Raw genomic sequence first — 19,879 nt, 5'->3', positions numbered from 1 at the left:
GGGGGCAAGAAGCGGCGCTGCGATTGGCCCCAGCGGGATGTTCAAACTAGTATGAGGCGTCTCCATTGGCTGGAGGTCGCCGCGGCAGGCCGGGCTCCCTCTTCGCGCTCGGGCGGGTTATTGTCTGGCGGCTCCTGAGGCGGCTCCAGCGCGGACTCGGGACCGGAGCTCAGGCGGCGGCGACGGCACCATGGTGAGGGGCGGCGGCGGCGGCCGGACTCGGTCCGGCTCCTCTGGGGGCGCGGGGGGGGCTCCGGGACCGGGACCGGAGCCGGTGGGAGGCCGAGGTCGGGAGGCGCCGCTTCCCCGCTGGGCCGGGGGGGTTGGCCGCAGGCCCGGGGCTGACGGGGGCGCCCGGTGGGGGCTGGAGCCGCCGCTGTCAGCGGGGAGCCGCGGCCGGGGGAGGCCTCTCTCGGCGAGGGGCCGGCGCCGCGGCGGGGGAGCGAACGGGCGGCTCCTGCGCCGGGCTCTGTCACCGATCCGTGACCTTGGGCTCGGCGCCGCTCGCTGCCCTCCCCGAGGGGCTCCCCCGGGAGCCTCCCCTTGGCGGGGCGCCTGGGAGGCCGCCGAAAGCCCCCTCGGGCTCCCCGGGGCTGCCGCCGTTGGGTAACCGAAGCCTCTCGCCGACTTTTGCCTCGTTGCGGGGCCCTTCGGGAGAGGATTCGTGCCGCTTCCCGGGGGCCCGGCCCCGCCGGCGGGGCGGGGAGCGGCGCAGCCGGTGTCTCCCTTGGGCTGTCAAAGCTCTCCCGGGGCGGCTGGGAGACGCCGTGGCTGCCCTTATTTCATGGGTTTTGGAGGGAAACTGCCTCTTTACAGCTACTTTCCGTGTTTATATATCTTAAAAGTTGATTGTGTGGTAGCAAACTGACTGTCGGGGGCATAAAACCTGCTGAGCCAGGAGCGAGTGGCCCGAAGGATGTCTGTCAAGCGGCCCGGCCGCCTTCCCCAGGTAGCCCCTGCCCCCAGGAGCCTTTGGTTTCCACGGTTTAGGTTCTAACCGACGTCCCTGCGCGCCTCAGCTCTCGGCAGAGCTCGCCGGTGGCTTCCCAAGGAAGGGTCTGGCTCCTTGGGGGGAGAAGGCCGGGGTTTGATCCTCCCCGCTGCCTTGTTCCTGTGGCCTGGTGCCTGAAACTCGTGGAAGTCACGGCTGCGGGGTCTGTAACTGCCGTTTAGGGTACGAGGAGGGAGATAAGGGCCCGATCGCTAAGGGTTAACGTGGAAACGCTCTGCGAGATTATGCAACCCTCACCGGCGCTGGAGGATATCTCGTAACTTGTGGCAATAGATAAAAAGTTGCTTTTTGAAGTATTTTAGTCCCGTTTGAAACAAGGAGAAGAATTAAAAAAAAAAAGCTGCTTGTCGGCTGCGAGAGACCCAGCGCGTTCAATCCGGTGGGGTTTTGGTGTGGGAACGTGCTTCCATGGGGAGAAGGGAAGGAGGCGCCGTGTTCCTGCACCCTTCGGCGCGGTCCCCTCCAGATGAAGAAGGGAATCGCTGCCGTCTCCAACCCGACTGAGCCCCCGCGAGCGCCCCATCCCGAGGAAGAGGAGGAAATCTCCGCACCGCAAAGGCGATGTTCATCAAGGAGCCCTCGTTCCTCCGCCGGGACCGTGGCCGGGAGGGGGATGAGCTTCTGCAGGGAGCCGGTGGCACCTCGGCTGTGGGAACCTGTTGCGGCGTTTCCTCTGCAAACCCCGCAGAGGGCTTAGGCGTTGGTGAAGGTGGAGACAAACCTCGGGACTTCCGCTGCGAGGCTTTTCTTCCCTCTTCTAGTCAAATATCGTGTAAAGAAGCATCGGGCGGGCAGCTGCCAGCTGGAAAACTTGACGGAGAAGTGGGAAAGTTCACAGCTGGCTGATAAAAGCCGTCGGTGTGAATAGCCAGGGCTTTTCCCAGAGCCGTCTTTTATTTCGAGAGCGTGGAAATATCCCCAGATATCCCTTCCTGATTTTTGAAGTTTTACTGAGTGATGTTTTCTACTGATAAAAGTAAGTCCTGATGCTTCACCGCAGCGCAGGCAGCGTCGTTGGCGCTTCAAAGCGCTTCTGGAGGCGTCTCCAAGTCATCCCTCAGCCGCTCTCCTAACAGACCAGAGCCAACGGCTTCTGAAGACGCTCCTGTCCTGCCGTCGGCTGCCAAAATGCCGAGCGGGTTTGCCAGATGCCAGCATTCCCGCAGCCGGATCTCTGCCGCGGGGAGGAACCCACCTGCGCTCGGTGCCGCAGGACGCCGGCCCGGCTCTCCTGCCCACCTCCCTCCGCTTGGTTTATTGCCTCCAGAGTAAATATTTTCCCCTCGTGATTTATTTCTTTTTCAATATTTGAGTTTAAGCCGGCGGCGCTCCCCAGCTGGCGTGAGCGCGGGGTGTTAACTCCCACCTCGCTGGGACGGGACGCATATCTTGGATATCCCCGTGTTAAGTTGGTGCCTTATTTTAAGGATTAATATGCTCAGTTAGCGTCATCTCGGTCTCCAGGGATCTCTGGATCCTGCGGTTCGTTCCGAGTGAGCAAGAAGGGCTGGCGGCAGCTTTCCGCTCCCTGACAGCGAGACGTCATTCCCCCTTTTTTGAAGGGGCTGGGGATTGCGTTGGGATTGTGGGATCAACGCGTGATGTAAAAACGGGGATTATGAGCGCGGATGCTTTTAGGGCTCCGCTTTCCCTTTGCGGTGGCTGTATGGGGGCTGGGAGGCTTAATTTTGGGGGTCTTAGCTGCTGTTTTTCTGAGAGGGAGCGGGTTTTGGGGTGGTACCAGCAGGTCTGGGCACGGCACGGCCGTTAAATGTAATTCCCATCGTTGCGAGGCTTCCCTTCTCCCTCCGGTACAAACCACCCGTTCAGCGGAGCGTCTTCCGTCGCATGGGGGGCCGCGGGCTCTTCCCCACCGCCCTGCTGCGCCGCCCGCCGCTCTCGCCTTCGTTAGAAGCGGCGCTCGTTAGCCATCGGCGACGTCGCGCTGTCTTCGTTATCCCTCGAATCAATCGGTTTCCTTCACGCGGATGTGCGAGAGCCCGGCAAACCCACGTTCGGTTCTTCCTCGTTTCTCGGCGGCTTCCAAACTCTCGCGCTTCAGGGGTTTCGCCGCCCCCCCCCCCGCAACACGATTTTCACTACGTCCGTGATTTCTGGGGCTCCCTGACGATTTTCCGCTCCGGAGCAGGAAGGGAATTGCCCTTGAACCCCGCAGGCCTGGGCCGCAAATTCCTGCGTTCAGAAACAGCGTCCTGCCGCGCGCCTGCCATCGGAGAAAACGAATCTGAAATCAAACTGTTTCACAACTGCCGCAACAAAACCACGCAGGCTCTTTGGGCTGGTTTCCTCCTGTTTGGCGTTTTCGGGAAAACGATGGGAATAGCGGTAGCAGGAAGTGACAGACAGACGCCCGGGGCGATAAAGCAGCCGCCGCGCCCCTCGAACCCCCTCGTCCCCTCAAATTCGCCTCGTTTCGGGTCGTTTGAGAGGCCACAAGTTTCCTGCGGCGGCAGAGAACGCGTTTGCCTCGGATTACAGTGCGGCCTGTCTCTCCGGGTTAATTAAGGTTAATTAACAGGCGCCTTTCTCTCTTGCAGGCTGGTGGCAAGGCGGGCAAGGACAGCGGGAAGGCCAAGGCCAAGGCGGTGTCGCGCTCACAGAGAGCCGGGCTGCAGGTAAGGCAGCCGTCTCCTCGTGAAACGGGAATTGCCGAGGGAAGATTCCACTTTGGGCGGCCGGTTGCCCCAAACCCTTTTTTTGGGGGTGAAAACTTCGTGTTTTGTGACTTGCGTTGTCCCTACGGAGCGACGGGCGCTCGCAGGGGCTCCTACGGAGAGGGCGCGAGGACGGATTTGGATCAGGGCCGCGCAATCCCGCGGGAGGGAGCCGCCCTGCGCGGGTGTCGTTCTGGGGGCGCGCGGGGGCTGTGGGTGCTAACGAGGTGTCGGTTGCCCCCGCCCAGTTCCCGGTGGGCCGGATCCACAGGCACTTGAAGACTCGCACCACCAGCCACGGGCGAGTGGGCGCCACCGCCGCCGTCTACAGCGCCGCCATCCTCGAGTACCTCACCGCCGAGGTGGGTCCCCGCGCTTCCCTTCCTCCCTTACAACATAACGTAAAACAAAACAAAATAAAAATCCCCGTGTCCCTCGGGATCCCGAGTGTCTTCCCGATTTCTCTCGGCAGGTGCTGGAGCTGGCGGGCAACGCTTCAAAGGATCTTAAAGTCAAGCGGATCACTCCCCGTCACTTGCAGCTGGCGATCCGCGGCGATGAGGAATTGGATTCCCTGATCAAAGCCACCATTGCCGGGGGCGGTGGGTATCGTCCCCCCTTCCCAAACTGGGAATTTTTAAAAAAAATATGGGAAAATTAGATGGGAATTCGGCAGCGGTGATCGATACCGGAGGCTCGCTGCTTCCCTGGATCCGACTGGAGCGCCGGGGGGGGCGATCCATCGAGCGGGAGGAAATGTTTGCGCCGGGCTATCGCAGAACTCCGCTGGGAGCGGCGGATTTCTCGGGGCCGCCTGGGAAGTCTGACGGGAACCCTCCTCCTCCTCCTCTCTCCGCAGGCGTCATCCCCCACATCCACAAGTCTCTGATCGGAAAGAAGGGACAACAGAAGACGGCGTAGAGAGGAAAAAAAAAAAAAAAAGCGGCCCGCTCCCTCCCATTGTCATACTGTACCCGGGACAGAAGAAATCTTGGGGATACGTGGAATTTTTTTAAGGAATAGTTCAAAGGAAGAGCGTAGCCAATTGACTGTAGAGGAGAAACCGTTGGTATGGGCTTTAGATTCAAAGTTTGACGCGCAGTTGTACCTTGGCAGGCGGCAGCAGTTGGGGCGGTGGTCGAGGGGCTCGGCTGCTCCCCCGGGTTTTATACAAAAATGGAACGGAGAAACCCTTTTTTACAAAAAAAACCGACCAAAAAAAAAAAAAAAAAAATCCCCCACCGCCTGGCTGTGCTCTGAGCGCCCCGGGGCGGGGCCACGCCCCCGCCCCGCCCCCGCCCCGCCGGGCCCCGCCCCGCCCCGGGGGGACAGACCTGCCCGTCTGTCCAGGGGGTGTGGGTCCCGGGTGTCCGTCTGTCCTGGGCGCGTGGGTCCCGGGTGTGTGTCCTGGGGGTGTGAGGCTTGGGGCTGTGGGTCCTGGGTGTCCGTCTGTCCTGAGCACCCATCTGCCCTGGGCAGGGGCTCCCCAGTTGTCCGTCTGCCCTGGGCATATGGGTGTCAGGTGTCCGTCTGTCCTGGGTGCATGTGTCCCAGGTGTCTGGCCTGGGGGGGTGAGTCCCAGGTGTCCGTCTGTCCTGGGTGTCTATCTGCCCTGGGCATATGGGTGTCAGGTGTCCGTCTGTCCTGGGTGCATGTGTCCCAGGTGTCTGGCCTGGGGGGGTGAGTCCCAGGTGTCTGTCTGTCCTGGGTGTCTATCTGCCCTGGGCATATGGGTGTCAGGTGTCCATCTGTCCTGGGTCTTGGGGTAGTGGGTGTCTGTCTGTCCTGGGCAGCTGAGTCCTGGATGTCTCTTTGTCCTGGCTGTCCATCTGCCCTGGGCAGATGGGTGTTGGGTGTCCGTCTGTCCTGGGCACATGGGTCCCAGGTGCGTGTCTGTCTGTCCTGTGTGTGTGGGGGGCCTGTTGGCGTCAGGCCCGGGTGCCCGTCTGTCCTGGCCACGTGGCTCCTGCCCCGCTGGCCGCGGCCCGGCCCGTCCGGGCTCGCTCCCGCCCCACCCCGCGCCCCGGGGCGACGCCGGCGCCGGGGCCCGGCCCCCAGCGCCCCCCCCCCCCCCCCGGGCGGGGCCTGGCCGGCAGCCGGGCGGGAGCCGCGCAGGTGCCGCGGGCGCTGGGGAGGCTCCAGCACTGGCAACGCCGGCGGCCGGTTGCATCAGGCGGCGAGAGGCCGCCATGGCCGCCCGCTCCCGCGGCCGCCCGCCGCCCCAGGCCCCTCCCGCCGCCCCGCAGCGCCTGGGGCGGCCCCGGGGGCCCGGTACCGGTTGGCAGAACCGGGCCCGGCCTGCGCGCCCTCGGCTGTGGCGGTGCCGCCGCTGCCCTCACAAGATGGCGGCGGGAGGCGTTGGGGTGGGGCAGGAGGCGGCGGGGCGGGGCGCGGGGAGCCGGTGCCGGGGGGCGGCGGGGCCGAGGGCCGCACAATGGCGGGGCCGCTCAGCCCGCAAGATGGCGGCGGGGGTGGGGGGGGTGGGGGCCCGTCCTCGCCGCCCGCCGCCGCCCCACCGCGCATGCGCGGCGCCGCACAGCGCACGCGCCCGCCGCTCCGCGCCTCGGCAGCGCGGGAGGCTCCATGCGGCCGCGCCGGGGGGGAGCGGCGGGGGACGCCGGTGCCCGCCCGCCACGCCGCACCCCGGGAGGAAGGCGAGACGCCCCGGCCGCCCTCCCGACCCCGTCTGCCGCCCCGGGGGACGGGGGGGGACGGGGGGAAGCGGCAGCGGGGGAGGCCGCGCCCGGCGTTACGTAACCCTCCCCCCCCGCCCGCCGGCAGTGGTTCCGCCGCCCCGCCCCCGCGGCGCGTTCGGCGCTCGACATTGGTAGGAGGAGGCGGCGGGGCGGGGCGAGGAGGATATAAATACGGGCGGGGCGGAGGGCGCCGCGCTTAGTCCGTTGCGGCCGTCATACCGCCCCGCCGCCTCCCGCGCTCCCGCCCGCCGCTGCCGCCGCTGCTGCTGCTTCTCCTCCGCCGCCGCCGCCATGAACGGGCAACTCAACGGCTTCCACGAGGTGTTCATCGAGGAGGGCACCTTCCTCTTCACCTCCGAATCCGTGGGCGAGGGGCACCCAGGTGCGGGCCGCGGCGGGGCGGCGAACGCGCAGGCGCGAGCCCGGCGGCGGCGCGCGGCCGCCTCAGGACGGGCGGGGGGAGGTGGAGGATGAGGAGGGGAGGGGGCGCACCCGGAGGGGACGGACGGACCGACGGACGGACACAGGGTTGGGGGGGGGGGGGATGCGTGACGCCATAGGGCGCGCGCGCAGTGCGGGGCGGCGCGCGCCGCATTGCGGGCCCCGGCGCGCACGTGCTTCCCGCGTGGGGCGGGGGGGACGACGACACACGACGGGACACGACACGCACACGACACGCACGGGGGGGGGCGTCGTCCTTACCGGGTGACGCAACGGCGGGGGGGGGCGTGACGAAGCAGCCCCCGCAGGGCGGCGGCCCCCGGGGGGTCCCCGGGTGGCTGCGGGGGCCGTGGCGGGCCCAGGGGGGGTCCCGCCCTCAGCACCCTGTCCCCCGCCGCGGGGGGTCCCCGCCTCCGGCTGCCCGGGCGGGGGCGGAGCGCCCTGCCCGCCCCCGGGGCTGCCGGGGGCTCTCCAGATGTTCCCCCCCGCACCTGGAGGCTCAGGGCCCCCCACAGGGGCTCCTTCAGCCCCCCGCGCCCCCAGGCCGCCTCTCGGCGCCGCGCCGGCCTCCCCCCGCCTTTGTGCTCGCCGGTTTCGGGCACATGACTGGCAAGCTGTGCAGGCAGCTGCCTGCTCCCTGCCCGCCAGTGCCCGCCGCCTGGCCGCTCCCCGCGCCCCCGCCGGCCAGCCCGCCCGCAGATGCGGTTTCCCATCGCCCCCCCCGGCCCGCCCGGCTGCACCCGCGCCGCCCCACGGCGTAACCGGAGCCCTGCGGCCCGTCTGGGGGTGCTCGGGGCTCCCCGCACCCCAAATCGGGCGCTGCCACGAGGGAAAAGGAGTTCAGCAACCGCGTGCGGGGGAAAGATCCCTTCCCGCGCTCTTTCGCCCCAAGACCCGGCCGGGGGAGCCGCCTCCCCACGCCCCAGCGAGGCGCTGCCTCATCCTTTCCCGAATCCGGCCCGAAAGGTCACTGCCAAGGACGTCCGCAGGCTGAGGAAAGTTGCTTATTCACTGCCGAGCCCCGAGCGGCCCTCGGGGAGCGCCAGGAGCGGGAGGGGGCTCTGCCTCTCCCAGAATAAAACTGGAGGGACCTGGGGATCCGGTGGGAGCTGGCCGGGCGCGCTCCAGGGCAGCTGCCGGCATCAAGCACCCCTCCGGGAGCTGAGCTGCTGGGAGGCCGGCACGCTCCGGATTCAGAAAGCTCCGGAATCGGGAAGCTGGGGCTCGGCAGTGCCGTAGGTGGCTGAACACAATCCTGACCCGGCTGTAACCGGAGCTTAACTGGTAAATGCCTGGAATTCCAGGCGAAAAGCCCGGCGCGGCACAAGGCGAGGGCTGCGTGCGCCGCGGGAGGCCGCCGGCTTAAGGGGAGGCTTTGTGCTCGGCCACGGCTCCGGTGCCCAGCTTAGTGTGGCTGCGGCTCTGCCGAGGGCCAGCGGCTCCGGAAGGAAGGGCCGTGCCGCGCCGCACCGCCCTGACGGCCTCCCGCGCTCTGTCCCCTTCCCAGATAAAATCTGCGACCAGATCAGCGACGCCGTGCTGGACGCCCACCTCAAGCAGGACCCCGACGCCAAGGTGGCCTGCGGTGAGTCGCTCCCCGGGGACGCGGGGTGACGCCAGCTCCGTGCTGGTGACGTCAGCGCTGACGTCCTCCTCTTTCCCTTCAGAAACAGTTGCAAAGACGGGGATGATCCTGCTGGCAGGGGAGATCACCTCCCGGGCCGCCGTCGACTACCAGAGGGTGGTCCGGGACACCATCAAGCACATCGGTTACGACGATTCCTCCAAAGGTATGTGCCGCGGGGGTCACCGGCTCGCTGCCGGCGCGGGGTTTGGCGCGCCGGGCTCACCGCAGCCTCCGCTCTGCCCCAGGCTTCGACTACAAGACGTGCAACGTGCTGGTGGCCCTGGAGCAGCAGTCGCCTGACATCGCCCAGGGCGTCCACCTGGACCGGAGCGAGGAGGACATCGGCGCCGGGGACCAGGTGGGTGCCCCCCGTGCCGCGTCAGCCGCTGCGGCTCAGCCGGAGGGGTCGCGGCTTCATCGCCCCCCTCCCTCTGCCGCAGGGCCTGATGTTCGGCTACGCCACGGACGAGACGGAGGAGTGCATGCCCCTCACCATTGTCCTGGCCCACAAGCTGAACGCCAAACTGGCCGAGCTGCGGCGGAACGGCACCCTGCCCTGGCTGCGCCCCGACTCCAAGACGCAGGTGAGGGCCCCGCCGCCTCGGGGGGTCCCCAAAACGGCTCCGAGCCCCCAGCCCTCCCACCTGACCGCCCCGCGTCCCCCCGCAGGTGACGGTTCAGTACATGCAGGACCGCGGCGCCGTCATCCCCATCCGGGTGCACACCATCGTCATCTCGGTGCAGCACGACGAGGAGGTGTGCCTGGACGAGATGCGGGACGCGCTGAAGGAGAAGGTGATCAAGGCGGTGGTGCCGGCCAAGTACCTGGACGACGACACCATCTACCACCTCCAGCCCAGTGGCCGCTTCGTCATCGGCGGCCCCCAGGTAGGGCGAGCTTTTCCTTTCCCGCTTGAGGCCGTGCCGGCGCGGCGGCGGCGCGGCGGTGACGGCGTTGTCCCTCGCAGGGCGACGCCGGTCTGACAGGCCGCAAGATCATCGTGGATACCTACGGGGGCTGGGGGGCCCACGGCGGCGGCGCCTTCTCGGGGAAGGATTACACCAAGGTGGATCGCTCGGCCGCCTACGCCGCGCGCTGGGTGGCCAAATCCCTGATCAAGGCCGGGCTGTGCCGCAGGGTGCTGGTGCAGGTGGGTGCAGGCGCCGCTCCCCCTCCCCGCGCTTTCGGGGGCTCCGCAGGCTCAACCCGTCCCCTCCCCGCAGGTCTCCTACGCCATCGGGGTGTCCCACCCCCTCTCCATCTCCATCTTCCACTACGGCACCTCCCAGAAGAGCGAGCGGGAGCTGCTGGAGATCGTCAAGAAGAACTTCGACCTCCGCCCCGGGGTGATCGTCAGGTAACGGGCGCCGGGAGAGGGGGGGACACGCGCCGCGGGGAGAGGAGAGGGCGGGGGGACACCGGGGCGGCGGCAGCGTGCGGGGGCCCCTCCCCGGCCCCGCAGCAGCCGCGGTCACCGCCTGGCACAGCTGGAGCCGGCAAGGAGAGTCGCTTATGCCGGAAGATAAAAGCGCTTTCGGGCGCGGACGGGGGTAAGTATCCGCCGAGAGCCGAGCGCTTGGAGCTTCTCCGGCTTCTCGGGATGTGGGGAGGGGCGGGGGGCGACCGGGGAAGCTCCAACCGCCCCCGGGGACGGGGAGGAGACGGAGGCGCCGCCGCAGACCCCCCGGCCAGGCAGGGAAGGGGCGAGAGCGCGGCCGCATCCTCTTTACTGAGTTGAGGACTTGTATATTCCAGGGATCTGGATCTGAAGAAGCCCCTCTATCAGAGGACCGCAGCCTATGGCCACTTTGGTAGGGACAGTTTCCCTTGGGAAGTTCCCAAAAAACTAAAATATTGAGAGAAAAAAAAAAAAGCCTTGTTAGGCTTTTTCCCCCCACTCCCGCGGGCGTAGGCTACAGAGAAGCTCGCGGGCTCTGGGGGAAAGAGCTCCCGGGCCCCCAGGCTGCCCCGGCCCCGTGTCCCCCCCTCGCTCGCTCTCTTTCTCTCTCTTTCTCTCTCTCGCCATCGTTTCGGTTGCGTGGGGACCACACGCGGCCTCGTGCCATTCCCCGAGCCCCCGCCCCGTGGCCGCCGATCCCTCCGGCTTCTTTTTAAACCCCCCCCCCGCTCTCACGTGTGACGTCTGAGCTCAGAGATGGCAGAAAGCCCCCGAGCGCTCCCCCCGCTCCGTCCCGCCGCGGGGCGGGGGGCACACGCCACATTTCGGGTCCCCCCTTTCCCCGCCGGGACCTTGCTGGTGCTGGTTTTGTTCTTAAACCCAAATTTTAAACCTCTCTTTCGGAGGACGCACGTTTTGGGGGGGGGACGGTGTTAAAACCACCCCCCCCCCCCGCCCCCCCCATGCGGGTTTGGTACCGGAGGAAAGTATTTTAATGGTTTTTTTTTCTTTATAAGAAAGCTGAAGTGACTCCACAACTGCACAGCCCCCCGCCCGCCCCCGGCTCGGCGCCGGGGGGGGCTCGGCCGAGCTTTATATATATTTTTGGGGGGAAAAGGGGAGGGATTTGGCCCTTCATACTTGAACGTTTTTTCTAGCGGTATTTATTGTGTGCTGAGGCGCGGGGCGTGAGTACAGAGAAGCCCCCGGGCTCAGACGGCAGCTCTTGATTTTTTTTTCCTGAAAGCCCCCCCCAGCACCCTCACCCCCCTCCAGCCGCCTTTCCCCGTGCCCGGGAGGCCCAGACGGCCTCCGAATCGGGGCAAAAAAGGGGGAAATCGGGTTTATTGACGGAGGGGGAGAGGGGCAGGCAAGCGCTGGGGCCGCCCGGCCCCGGGACCGCGGCGCATTTGGCTGGTGTGGTACAGAGAAGCCGGCTTGTTTACCTGCCCGTCCCGGGGCCGGTGCCCCAGCGGTGCCTGGGGGTGGGGGTGATGGGGGGGCTTTCTCTTTTTTTTTTTTTTTTTTGTTTTGTTTTGTTTGTTTTTTCTTTCTTTTAATATTTTTCTGGAGGTTTTATTACGTTTGTTTCGATTTCACCGATTCCAAAAACAAAAGAAACTAAAAGAAGTCTCAATAAAAGTGCTGGGTTCAAGCCGTACCTGCCTCCGCCTGCAGCCGGGGCGGGGGGAAACCGAGGCACGCTCGAGTTTATTGGGGTGCTCAGAGCTCGGGGCCCCCCGGGCCCTCGCCGCCGCCCTCCCGCTGCGCCGCCTCCTCCTCGCCGCGCCAGTTGGCGAAGGCCACCTCCTGCGCCAGCTGCTGCAGGGGCGGCCGGCCCAGCGCCAGGTTGCGGAGGGAGATGCAGGTCATCAGGGCGCTGCGAGGGTTGGCGGGGGGGTCAGTAATTGCAAGGGGGGGGAAATGAGGGGAAAAAAGGCGATTTTGGGGCTCTCACCTGCGGCGGAAGAGGTAGAATTTCTTGCGGAGGAAGCGGTGGAGGCGCTGGGCCAGGCCGGCCTCCCGCTGCCGGGTTTGCTCCTCCAGCCGCCGCTGCCGCCGCAGGAAGGCCATCACCACCGGGTCGGCCGGCGTCCCCGCCGCCAGCGGCTCCCCCAGGATGGGCCGCAGCTCAGGGGGCAGCGGCTCCTTCTCTGTGGGGACGAGGCGGGGGTGAGGCGGGGTGTTCGGGGGTCCCCGCGCCCTCCCCGAGCCCCGGCGCTCACCGGTGCCGTTGCGCACCCGCTCCCGCAGCTCCTGCAGCCGCGTCAGGTTCCGCTCCAGCGCCAGCGCCGTGGTGTTGACGTAGAGGTACATGTAGCAGGAGGGCTCCGGCGACACCGTGTGCACCTTGTGGTACTGCCCCGCCGGCAGCTGGGCGCGGGGGGGCCGTCAGCGCCCCGGGGCCCCCCCAGACCCCGCCGCGTCCCCCCCCCGGGCCTCACCTGCATCCCCTCGCCCTCCCGCAGGGAGCGGTTGCGGTGCTGCTCCACCAGCTCCACCAGCACCTCTCCCCGCAGCACCCGCAGGCTGGTGTTACCCAGGTCCTCGCTGACAAAATTCTCCAAGTGCAGGCCTGGGGAAGGAGACAAAAAAAAGGGGTGAGCCCCCCAAACGTGGGTGCCCCCCAAAGCCAGGGGATCCCCCCCTCCCCGTACCGGGGAAGTCGGCGATGAAGACGGCGTCCGTGTGTCCGTCCAGCTGGCTCTCCAGCTCCTGCAGCCGCTCCCGCCAGGGCGACAGCTCCAGCAGCAGCGGCAGCAGCCAGGGCGTGGGCGACCACGGGGACCACGGCGCCCGCACCAGGTCCACCCGCGGGTCCACCAGCCTGCGGGGACGGGCCGTCAGCGCCCCCTCGCCCCCCGCGTCCCCCCCGACGGCGCGGGTCCCCCCCCGAACCTCTGCTGGAAGCGGTCGTTGATGGAAACCCAAATGTCGAAGTAGATCTGGGGCTGGGAGACGTTGTAGCGGGGCAGGAGGCGGCTCAGGCAGGTCGAGTACTGCTTCAGCATGTCCGCGTGGTCCTTCCAGCGCCGGCTCTGCGTGAACACCTACCCGGGGGGGTCCCCTGGTTGTGCCGCTGGCGGGGACCCCCGGTGCCCCCCCGCCCCGCCCCGGGGTCCCCGCTCACCCCCGGTTTGAGGTAGCCCACCTCCCCGGTGAGCCCGTCGCGGTAGGTGATCTTGACGTGCTGGTGGAAGCGGGAGTGGACCATCATGTCCCAGGAGTAGCCGTACAGGCCGTTGGTCCAGTTGTTGTAGCCCTGGGGGGGGGGACAGGACACGTGGGGGGGACGGGACGGGACACCGGGGGACAGCGGTGTCCCCACCCCACGGTGACGAGGAGGGGATGGGGACCCCCCTGCTTCATCGCCTGCAACAGCCCCCCCAGTCCTTACCCCTGTGCCCCCCCAGCAGTGTCCCCAAAATACCCTCTACGTCCCCAAAAATGCCCTCATGTCCCAAAAAATGCTCCCCATGTCCCCAAAAATACCCCCACATCCCCCAAAATGCCCCCCATGTCCCCACGAATGCCCTTATGTCCCCAAAAATACCCTCACATCCCCAAAAATGCTCTCATGTCCCCAAAAATGCTCCCCATGTCCCCAGAAATGCCCTCACATCCCCAACAATACCCCATGTCCCCCAGAATGCCCCCCACTTCTCCAGAAATACCCCCCACATCTCAAGAAATGCCCCCGTGTCCCCAAAACCGCACCCTCGCCCCGGCAGTGCCCGTCTGCCCCCCTCTTCGCCGCCCCAGTGCCCCCACCTGGGTGATGAAGTGGGAGTAGGGCAGGAAGAGCTGCTCCAGCACGTAGAGGAGGGTGAAGGCAGCGGCCAGATGCTGGCGAGGCCGAAGGCTCCCCCGTGCCCCCCGTCCCCCGTAGTGGCAGTCGGGGCTGGGCTGGGGGGGCCGGGTGCTGGGCAGCAGCCGCCGCAGCCAGGGCGGGCAGCGGGCGCAGAGGCGCCGGGGCCAGCTGGGGTGGCAGAAGAGCCCGCTGCTGGCCAGCATGGTGTAGGGGAACATCCCTGGGGGACACGGGGACGCCTGAGGGACCCCCCCCGCCGCACAGCCGGGTCCCCCAGGGCGGCGGCGAGGGGGTCGGGGTGCTCCCACCCAGCCTGGGGGTGCTCTGGGGGGTGGGAAGGGCGCCGTGTCCCCCCCCGGGTGTCTCACCGATGCTGAAGAGCTGGGAGTTCATGCAGTGGAAGTAGGTGACGAAGAAGAGGGCGACGGGCCGGGTGGCGTCGAAGAAGAGGAGGAAGCCGGCGGAGAGGTCGAGGACCAGCCCCCCGCCGTGGACCACCAGCAGGCTGGTCATCTCCTCCGACAGCACCAGCCTGCGGGTGGGGGGCCGTCACCCTCCTCCTCCTCACCCCGTCACCCTCCCCCTCCTCACCCCGTCACCCCCCTCCTCCTCACCCCGTCACCCCCCTCCTCCTCACCTGAAGGGCGCGAAGAGCCAGTGGCGAGCGAGGGAGCCCATGGAGTAGCCGCCCACCCAGTCGGCGTCCAGCTTCTTCAGCCCCGCGATGAAGTAGACGATGAAGATCTGGGGAGGGGAGGCAGGGGTGAGGGGCGGCCCCGGAGGGGACCCCAGGGTGGGGGACGAGGGGGCCCCGGCGTCCGGGCGCCCACCTGGGCGCGCAGCAGGGCGTAGTTCCACAGCGGGACGTGGGCGTTCCTCTTCTGGGGACGCAGGAGCCCGTCCAGGGACCTGCGGGGACACGGGGTGGCAGCGGGGACATGGGGGGACCCCCAGAGAAGGGGTCACCCTCGTCAGCGCCACAGAGGACACGTGCCACCACCCCACGGGGGGACAGTGCCACGGGGACCCCATAGGGCCCCCCGGTGCCAGCAGCGACACCGGAGTCCGTGCCACCCGGCGGGGACCCCGGTGCTGTGAGGGGCACCAGGGTCCGTGCCCCCCCCGTGGGGACCCTGGTGCTGTGAGGGACACCAGGGTCCGTGCCCCCCCGTGGGGACCCTGGTGCCACAGGGGACCCCAGGGCCTTCGTCAGCCCATGGGGACACAGAGCCACGGGGACCCCGGTGCTGCCGGGGACACCAGGACCCGTGCCACCCCTGGGGACACAGAGCCACGGGGATCCCTCCACCCCCCCACGGGGACCCAGCACCCACGGGTGACACCAGACCTCGTGCCACCCCACGGAGGCCACCGGGGACTGTGCCACCCCAACACCGCAGCGCCCCCGGTGCTCTGCAGAGCCCCGTGCCAGCGCCGTCCCCAGGGCCACCCCCGGGGACCCCGCTGCCCACCCGTAGCGGTCGGCGCCCAGCAGCGCCAGCTGGAAGGCCAGCAGCCCGTAGAGGTAGGAGTGGTTGTTCCAGGAGGTCTTGTCCAGCAGCAGCAGGTACCAGTAGGGCCCCAGGAAGGCGGCGCAGCTCAGGCGGTAGCAGCACCCCGCCATCACGCCCAGCGCCCCTGCGGGCACCGCAGCCCTCCTGGCCCCGCGTCCCGCCTGCCCGGCCCCTCCGCCGCCGCGGCCCCCGCCCCGGAGACCCCCGTCCCTCCCCGCTCCCCTCCCAGGCCCCGGCCCTGGCCCAGTGCTCATCCCAGTGCCCGTCCCAGCCCCTTTGCCCATCCCAGCGCCAGTCCCAGTACCCGTCCACTCCCTGTGCCCATCCCAGTGCCTGTCCCAGCCCCTTTGCCCATCCCCGTGCCTGTCCCAGTGCCCACCCCGTCCCCATTCCCACCGCAGTACCAGTCCCCACCGCGTCTCCTGTCCCCATTCCAGCCCCGCTCCTGTCCCAGTGCCACCCCGTCCCCATCCCAGCGCCACCCCGTCCCCGTACCCAGGAACATGACGGCGTAGAGCAGGTACATCCAGTCGAGGGGCAGGGGCCGCAGGAAGGGCAGCAGCGGGAAGCGGCAGACCTCCAGCCCGTCCAGGAACCGCTGGTCCAGCTGCCCCAGGCCCCGCTCCTGGGGCACGTCCAGCGCCATCAGCAGCCCTTGGGGGGGCGGGGGGCGGTCAGCGGCCCGGGCCCCCCCGGGACCCCGGCGTCCGGGCGGGCGCCGACCCCGTCCCACCCCAACCCCTGCCTGGACCTTGCGCCGGCGGCGACGTGGCACGGCCGGGCGCCTGCGTCCCCCCGGGCGCCTGCAACCCCCCCGACACCCGGGTCAAACGCCTGGCTCCCCCCAGATCCTTGGGTACCCCCCAAATGCCTGGCTCCCCCCCTTGGACGCCTGCCTCCCCCCAAACGCCTGGGTCCCCTCCAAATCCCTGGATCCCCCCCAAACGCCTGGGTGGCTCCCAAATGCCTGGCTCCCCCCCGAAGTCCCTGGGTCCCCCCTGGACACCCGGGTCCCCCCAAAATACCTGGGACCCCCCCAACTCCCTGGGTCCCCCCCAAACGCCTGGGTCCCTCCTGGATGCCTGGGACCCCGAAACCGTCTGGGCCCCCCGATGCCTGGGACCCCCAAATCCCTGGATCCCCCCAAACGCCTGGGTCCCCCCCGAAATCCCTGGGTCCCCCCAAACGCCTGGGTCCCCCCAGATCCCTGGGTCCCCCCAGCCCCTGGGTCCCCCCCCCCAGCCCCTGGATCTCCCCCCAAACGCCTGGGCCCCCCCAGCCCCTGGGCCCCCCCGCAGCCCCGGCCCCCGCGGCCGCTCACCGAAGGCCCCGCGGAAGGCCCCCAGCGCGGCGGGGTCGGCGGGCCGGTGCAGCAGCCGGACGAGGCGGTGCCACCGCCCCAGCTCCCGCAGCTCGAAGCCCAGCAGGCGCCGCGCCAGGCCGGGGCCGGGGCCGGGGCCGGGGCCGGGGTCCTCGGGGCGGGGGGGGCCCGGGGGGGGCCCCGCCGCCTCCCGCCGCCTCCGCCGCGCAGGCCCTGCGGCGGGGTCGGAGGTCAGGGGTCAGGGGTCAGAGGTCACCGAGCCCCGCGCCCGCCCCGGCCCGTTACCCTCAGCCGCCGCCGCCGCCGCCGCCGTCGCCATCGCCACGACCCCGCCCCTTCGCGCCGCGTCACGCTACGTCACGCCACGTCCCGGGGCGCGGCCGCCAATCGCCTCGCGCCCCCCGGCCCCTGTCGCCCCCTGACCCCCCGTCACCCCTGACCCCGCCGCGACCACTGACCCCGCCCTCTCCCCCTCCCATTGGCCCCGCCGCGACCCCCCGGCCCCGCCCCCGGTCCCGCCGCTCCCGGAAGCCCCGGGCGGGGCGGGGCGGGGTCAGGGGTCAGCGTCCGCCGCGGGAGGCGGGAGGCGGCGGGAGCGGAGCGGGACGGAGCCGCCATGGTGGGACCGGGGCTCCGGGGGGTTGCGGGGCGCCCGTGGGGCGCCTGGGGGGGTCTGGGGGGCCTATGGGGCGCCTATAGGGGGTCTATGGGGCGCCTGGGGGGTCTATGGGGTGCCTATAGGGGGCCTATGGGGGTCTCTGGGGTGCCTGGGGGGTCTGGGGGGTCTATGGGGTGCCTATAGGGGGCCTATGGGGGTCTGGGGGGTCTATGGGGCACCTGGGGGGTCTATGGGGGTCTATGGGGTGCCTGGGGGGTCTATGGGGCACCTATAGGGGGCCTATGGGGGTCTGGGGGGCCTATGGGGCACCTGGGGGGGTCTATGGGGGTCTATGGGGCACCTGGGGGGGCCTATGGGGGTCTGTGGGGCGCCTGGGGGGATCTATGGGGGTCTATGAGGCCCGTGGGGCGCTTGGGGGGTGCCCAGGTGGCCTACAGGGGGTGTGGGGCACATATGGGGTACATATGGGGCGCTTGGGGGGTGCTCGGGGTGCCTGTAGGCTGCTTGGGGAAGTGCCTATGGGGTGCCCGGCAGGTGCTTGGGTGCCTATGGGGTGCGCAGGGTGCATATGGGGGGTCTGGGGTACATATGGAGGGTCTGGGGGGGGTCTAGGCTACATATGGGGTGCATATAGGGTGCTGAGGGGTGCCCGGAGTGCCCATATGGTGCTTGGGGAAGTGCCCATGGGGTGCATATAGGGTGCTTGGGGTGCATATGGGGTGCCCAGAGTGCCCATGGGGTACTTGGAGGGGTCCCTTTGGGGTGCCCAGGGTGCATATAGGGGGTCTGGGGTACATATGGGGTGCCTATAGAGTGCTTGGGGAAGTGCCTATGGGGTGCCGGCAGGTGCTTGGGTGCCTATGGGGTGCTTGGGGGTCCCTTTGGGTGCCCAGGGTGCATATGGGGGCTCTGGGGTACATATGGGGTGCATATAGGGTGCTGAGGGGTGCCCGGGCTGCATATGGGGTGTTCAGCAGGTGCTTGGGGTGGACATGGAGCACCTATGGGGTGCTCAGGGCACCTATAGGGTGCTTGGGGGGTGTATATGGGATGCCTGAGGTGCTGGGGGGGTACCCAGGGGTGCCTGTTGGGTGCTTGGGGTGCCCATAGGGTGCTTAGGGAAGTACCTGGGCATCATATAGGGTGCTTAGGGGGTGCTCAGGGTACATAGGGGCTGCCCAGGCTGCATATAGGGTGCTGGGGGGTGCCCATGGGGTGCCCAGGCTCTACATGGGGTGCTCGGGGGGTGTATATGGGGTGCCTATGGAGTACATGGGGTGCTGGGGGGCGCCTGGGCCTATATGGGGCGGCGGAGGGCGTTGGGGTCCCTGTGGGGTGCTGGGGTGCCACCGGCTGCCCACCCTAACAGCCGCCCCATGGCAGCAGGCGGGCGGCGCGGCGGGCGGCGCGGCAGGCAGCATGGCGGGCGGCGCGGCGGGCGGCGGGCGTGTGCGGGCGCTGCAGGAGGAGGTGGAGGGCGTCAAAACCATCATGAGCCAGAACGTGGAGCGGATCCTGGCGCGGGGCGAGAACCTGGAGCAGCTGCACAGCAAGAGCCAGGACCTGGAGGCCACCGTGAGCGCGGCGGGGCCCCGGGGCGGGCAGGGCGTCCCCGGGCTGGCACGGGGTCCCCAGGGTGGCACATGGTCCCCACATTGGGTGTGGGGTCCTCAAGTGGCATAGGGTCCCCAAATTGGGCACAGGGCTCCTGAGGTGGCACAGGGTCCCCGAGGTGGCCACAAGGTCCCCAAGTTGGGCATAGGGTCCCCGAGTGACACAGGGTCCCCAAATTGCGCACAGGGCTTCTGAGGTGACACAAGGTCTCCAGGGTGGCCACACAGTCCCCAAGTTGGGCACGGGGTCCCCAAGGTGGCAGGGGGTACCTAAGGTGGCTCAGGGTCCCCACATTGGGCACAGGGCTCCTGAGGTGGCACAGGGTCCCTGAGGTGGCACAGGGTCCCCAGGTTGGCCACAGGGTCCCTAAGGCGGCTCAGAGCAACTGAGGTGGCCACCGGGTCCCCAGGGTGGGCACAGGGCTCCTGAGGTGGCCACAGTGTCCCCACATTGGGCAGAGGGTCCACAAGTGACAGGGGGTCCCCAAGTTGGGCACAGGGCTTCTGAGGTGACACAAGGTCCCCAAGTTGGGCATGGGGTCCCCAAGGTGGCCATAAGGTCCCCAAGGTGGGCACAGGGCTCCTGAGGTGGCACAGGGTCTCCAAGGTGGCTCCGGGACTGGGGGCACTGGGTCCCCTGGGGTGGCACCGGGTCCTTGAGCTGGCACTGGGACCCCGGGGGGGGACACAGGGTGGTGGGACATGGGGCACTGGGTGGCAGTGGGGGTCCCTGGGGTGGCGGGGCTGTCCCCAGGGTGGCAGGGGGTGTCCCCTTGTCCCGCCCTGAGCGGTGTCCCCGCAGTCGGAGCACTTCAAGACGACGTCGCAGAAGGTGGCCCGCCGCTACTGGTGGAAGAACGTGAAGCTGCTCATCATCCTCGGCCTCGTGGGCGTCGTCATCCTCATCCTCATCATCCTCCTGGCCACCGGCACCATCCCCACCTAGAGCCCCCGTCCCCCCGCGGGGACCCCCCGCCTGTCCCCGAGGAATACAGGGATGACGAGCCGCGCGTGCGTGCGTGTCTGTGCGCCGAGGGGGACGGGGGACCCCGGGGGACGCGTGGGGACGCGTGGGGACAGGCGGTGCCGGGGGGAGCGGCGCCGGACGGCGGCTGGCACCGGGGAACAAAGGGCGCAGTGTGGTGGCGGT

General features: G+C 68.6%; 4 protein-coding genes across 10 annotated transcripts; 3 read left to right on the top strand and 1 right to left on the bottom strand.

Annotated features, from left to right (window-relative positions):
• The first annotated feature begins 49 nt into the window (after positions 1-49).
• Positions 50-6,765, top strand: LOC104023371 (histone H2A.V). The gene is made up of 5 exons (XM_087762833.1): positions 50-193; positions 3,571-3,648; positions 3,936-4,049; positions 4,160-4,289; positions 4,547-6,765. The coding sequence occupies exons 1-5, from the start codon at positions 191-193 to the stop codon at positions 4,606-4,608; spliced, it is 387 nt and encodes a 128-aa protein (XP_087618959.1). The 5' UTR covers positions 50-190; the 3' UTR covers positions 4,609-6,765.
• On the top strand, positions 6,631-11,509 carry MAT2A (methionine adenosyltransferase 2A). Of its 2 annotated transcripts, none has more exons than XM_087762784.1 (9): positions 6,631-6,765; positions 8,332-8,409; positions 8,492-8,614; positions 8,697-8,809; positions 8,892-9,035; positions 9,121-9,339; positions 9,420-9,602; positions 9,676-9,809; positions 10,208-11,509. In XM_087762784.1, exons 1-9 carry the CDS (start codon positions 6,675-6,677, stop codon positions 10,308-10,310), a joined length of 1,188 nt encoding a protein of 395 aa, XP_087618910.1. In that variant the 5' UTR covers positions 6,631-6,674; the 3' UTR covers positions 10,311-11,509. The 2 variants fall into 2 exon arrangements, with proteins under 2 accessions (XP_087618910.1, XP_087618911.1); XM_087762785.1 differs by lacking the exon at positions 6,631-6,765 and adding an exon at positions 7,108-8,108.
• Positions 11,488-18,509, bottom strand: GGCX (gamma-glutamyl carboxylase). Of its 5 annotated transcripts, none has more exons than XM_087762766.1 (14): positions 18,478-18,509; positions 16,498-16,710; positions 15,672-15,830; positions 14,493-14,571; positions 14,300-14,406; positions 14,031-14,194; positions 13,623-13,882; positions 12,982-13,113; positions 12,750-12,901; positions 12,509-12,678; positions 12,296-12,426; positions 12,077-12,224; positions 11,809-12,004; positions 11,488-11,730 (listed from the first exon to the last, which is right to left on the bottom strand). In XM_087762766.1, the coding sequence occupies exons 1-14, from the start codon at positions 18,492-18,494 to the stop codon at positions 11,574-11,576; spliced, it is 2,085 nt and encodes a 694-aa protein (XP_087618892.1). In that variant the 5' UTR covers positions 18,495-18,509; the 3' UTR covers positions 11,488-11,573. The 5 variants fall into 5 exon arrangements, with proteins under 5 accessions (XP_087618892.1, XP_087618890.1, XP_087618891.1 ...); XM_087762764.1 differs by lacking the exon at positions 18,478-18,509 and adding an exon at positions 15,135-15,300; XM_087762765.1 differs by lacking the exons at positions 16,498-16,710; positions 18,478-18,509 and adding exons at positions 15,135-15,300; positions 16,783-16,909 and having other exon boundaries at positions 11,809-12,224.
• Positions 16,976-19,739, top strand: VAMP8 (vesicle associated membrane protein 8). Of its 2 annotated transcripts, none has more exons than XM_087762836.1 (3): positions 16,976-17,116; positions 18,500-18,691; positions 19,532-19,739. In XM_087762836.1, exons 1-3 carry the CDS (start codon positions 17,114-17,116, stop codon positions 19,673-19,675), a joined length of 339 nt encoding a protein of 112 aa, XP_087618962.1. In that variant the 5' UTR covers positions 16,976-17,113; the 3' UTR covers positions 19,676-19,739. The 2 variants fall into 2 exon arrangements, with proteins under 2 accessions (XP_087618962.1, XP_087618963.1); XM_087762837.1 differs by having other exon boundaries at positions 17,009-17,116; positions 18,503-18,691.
• The last annotated feature ends 140 nt before the right edge of the window (positions 19,740-19,879 follow it).

Source organism: Nipponia nippon, unplaced genomic scaffold, assembly GCF_047370975.1.
Source record: "Nipponia nippon isolate SJK-2023a ecotype South Korea unplaced genomic scaffold, ASM4737097v1 scaffold_27, whole genome shotgun sequence".
In the NCBI taxonomy this organism is placed as follows: domain Eukaryota; kingdom Metazoa; phylum Chordata; class Aves; order Pelecaniformes; family Threskiornithidae; genus Nipponia; species Nipponia nippon.
Note: the sequence above shows the minus strand (reverse complement) of the source record. Positions and strands in the feature narration are given on the sequence as shown.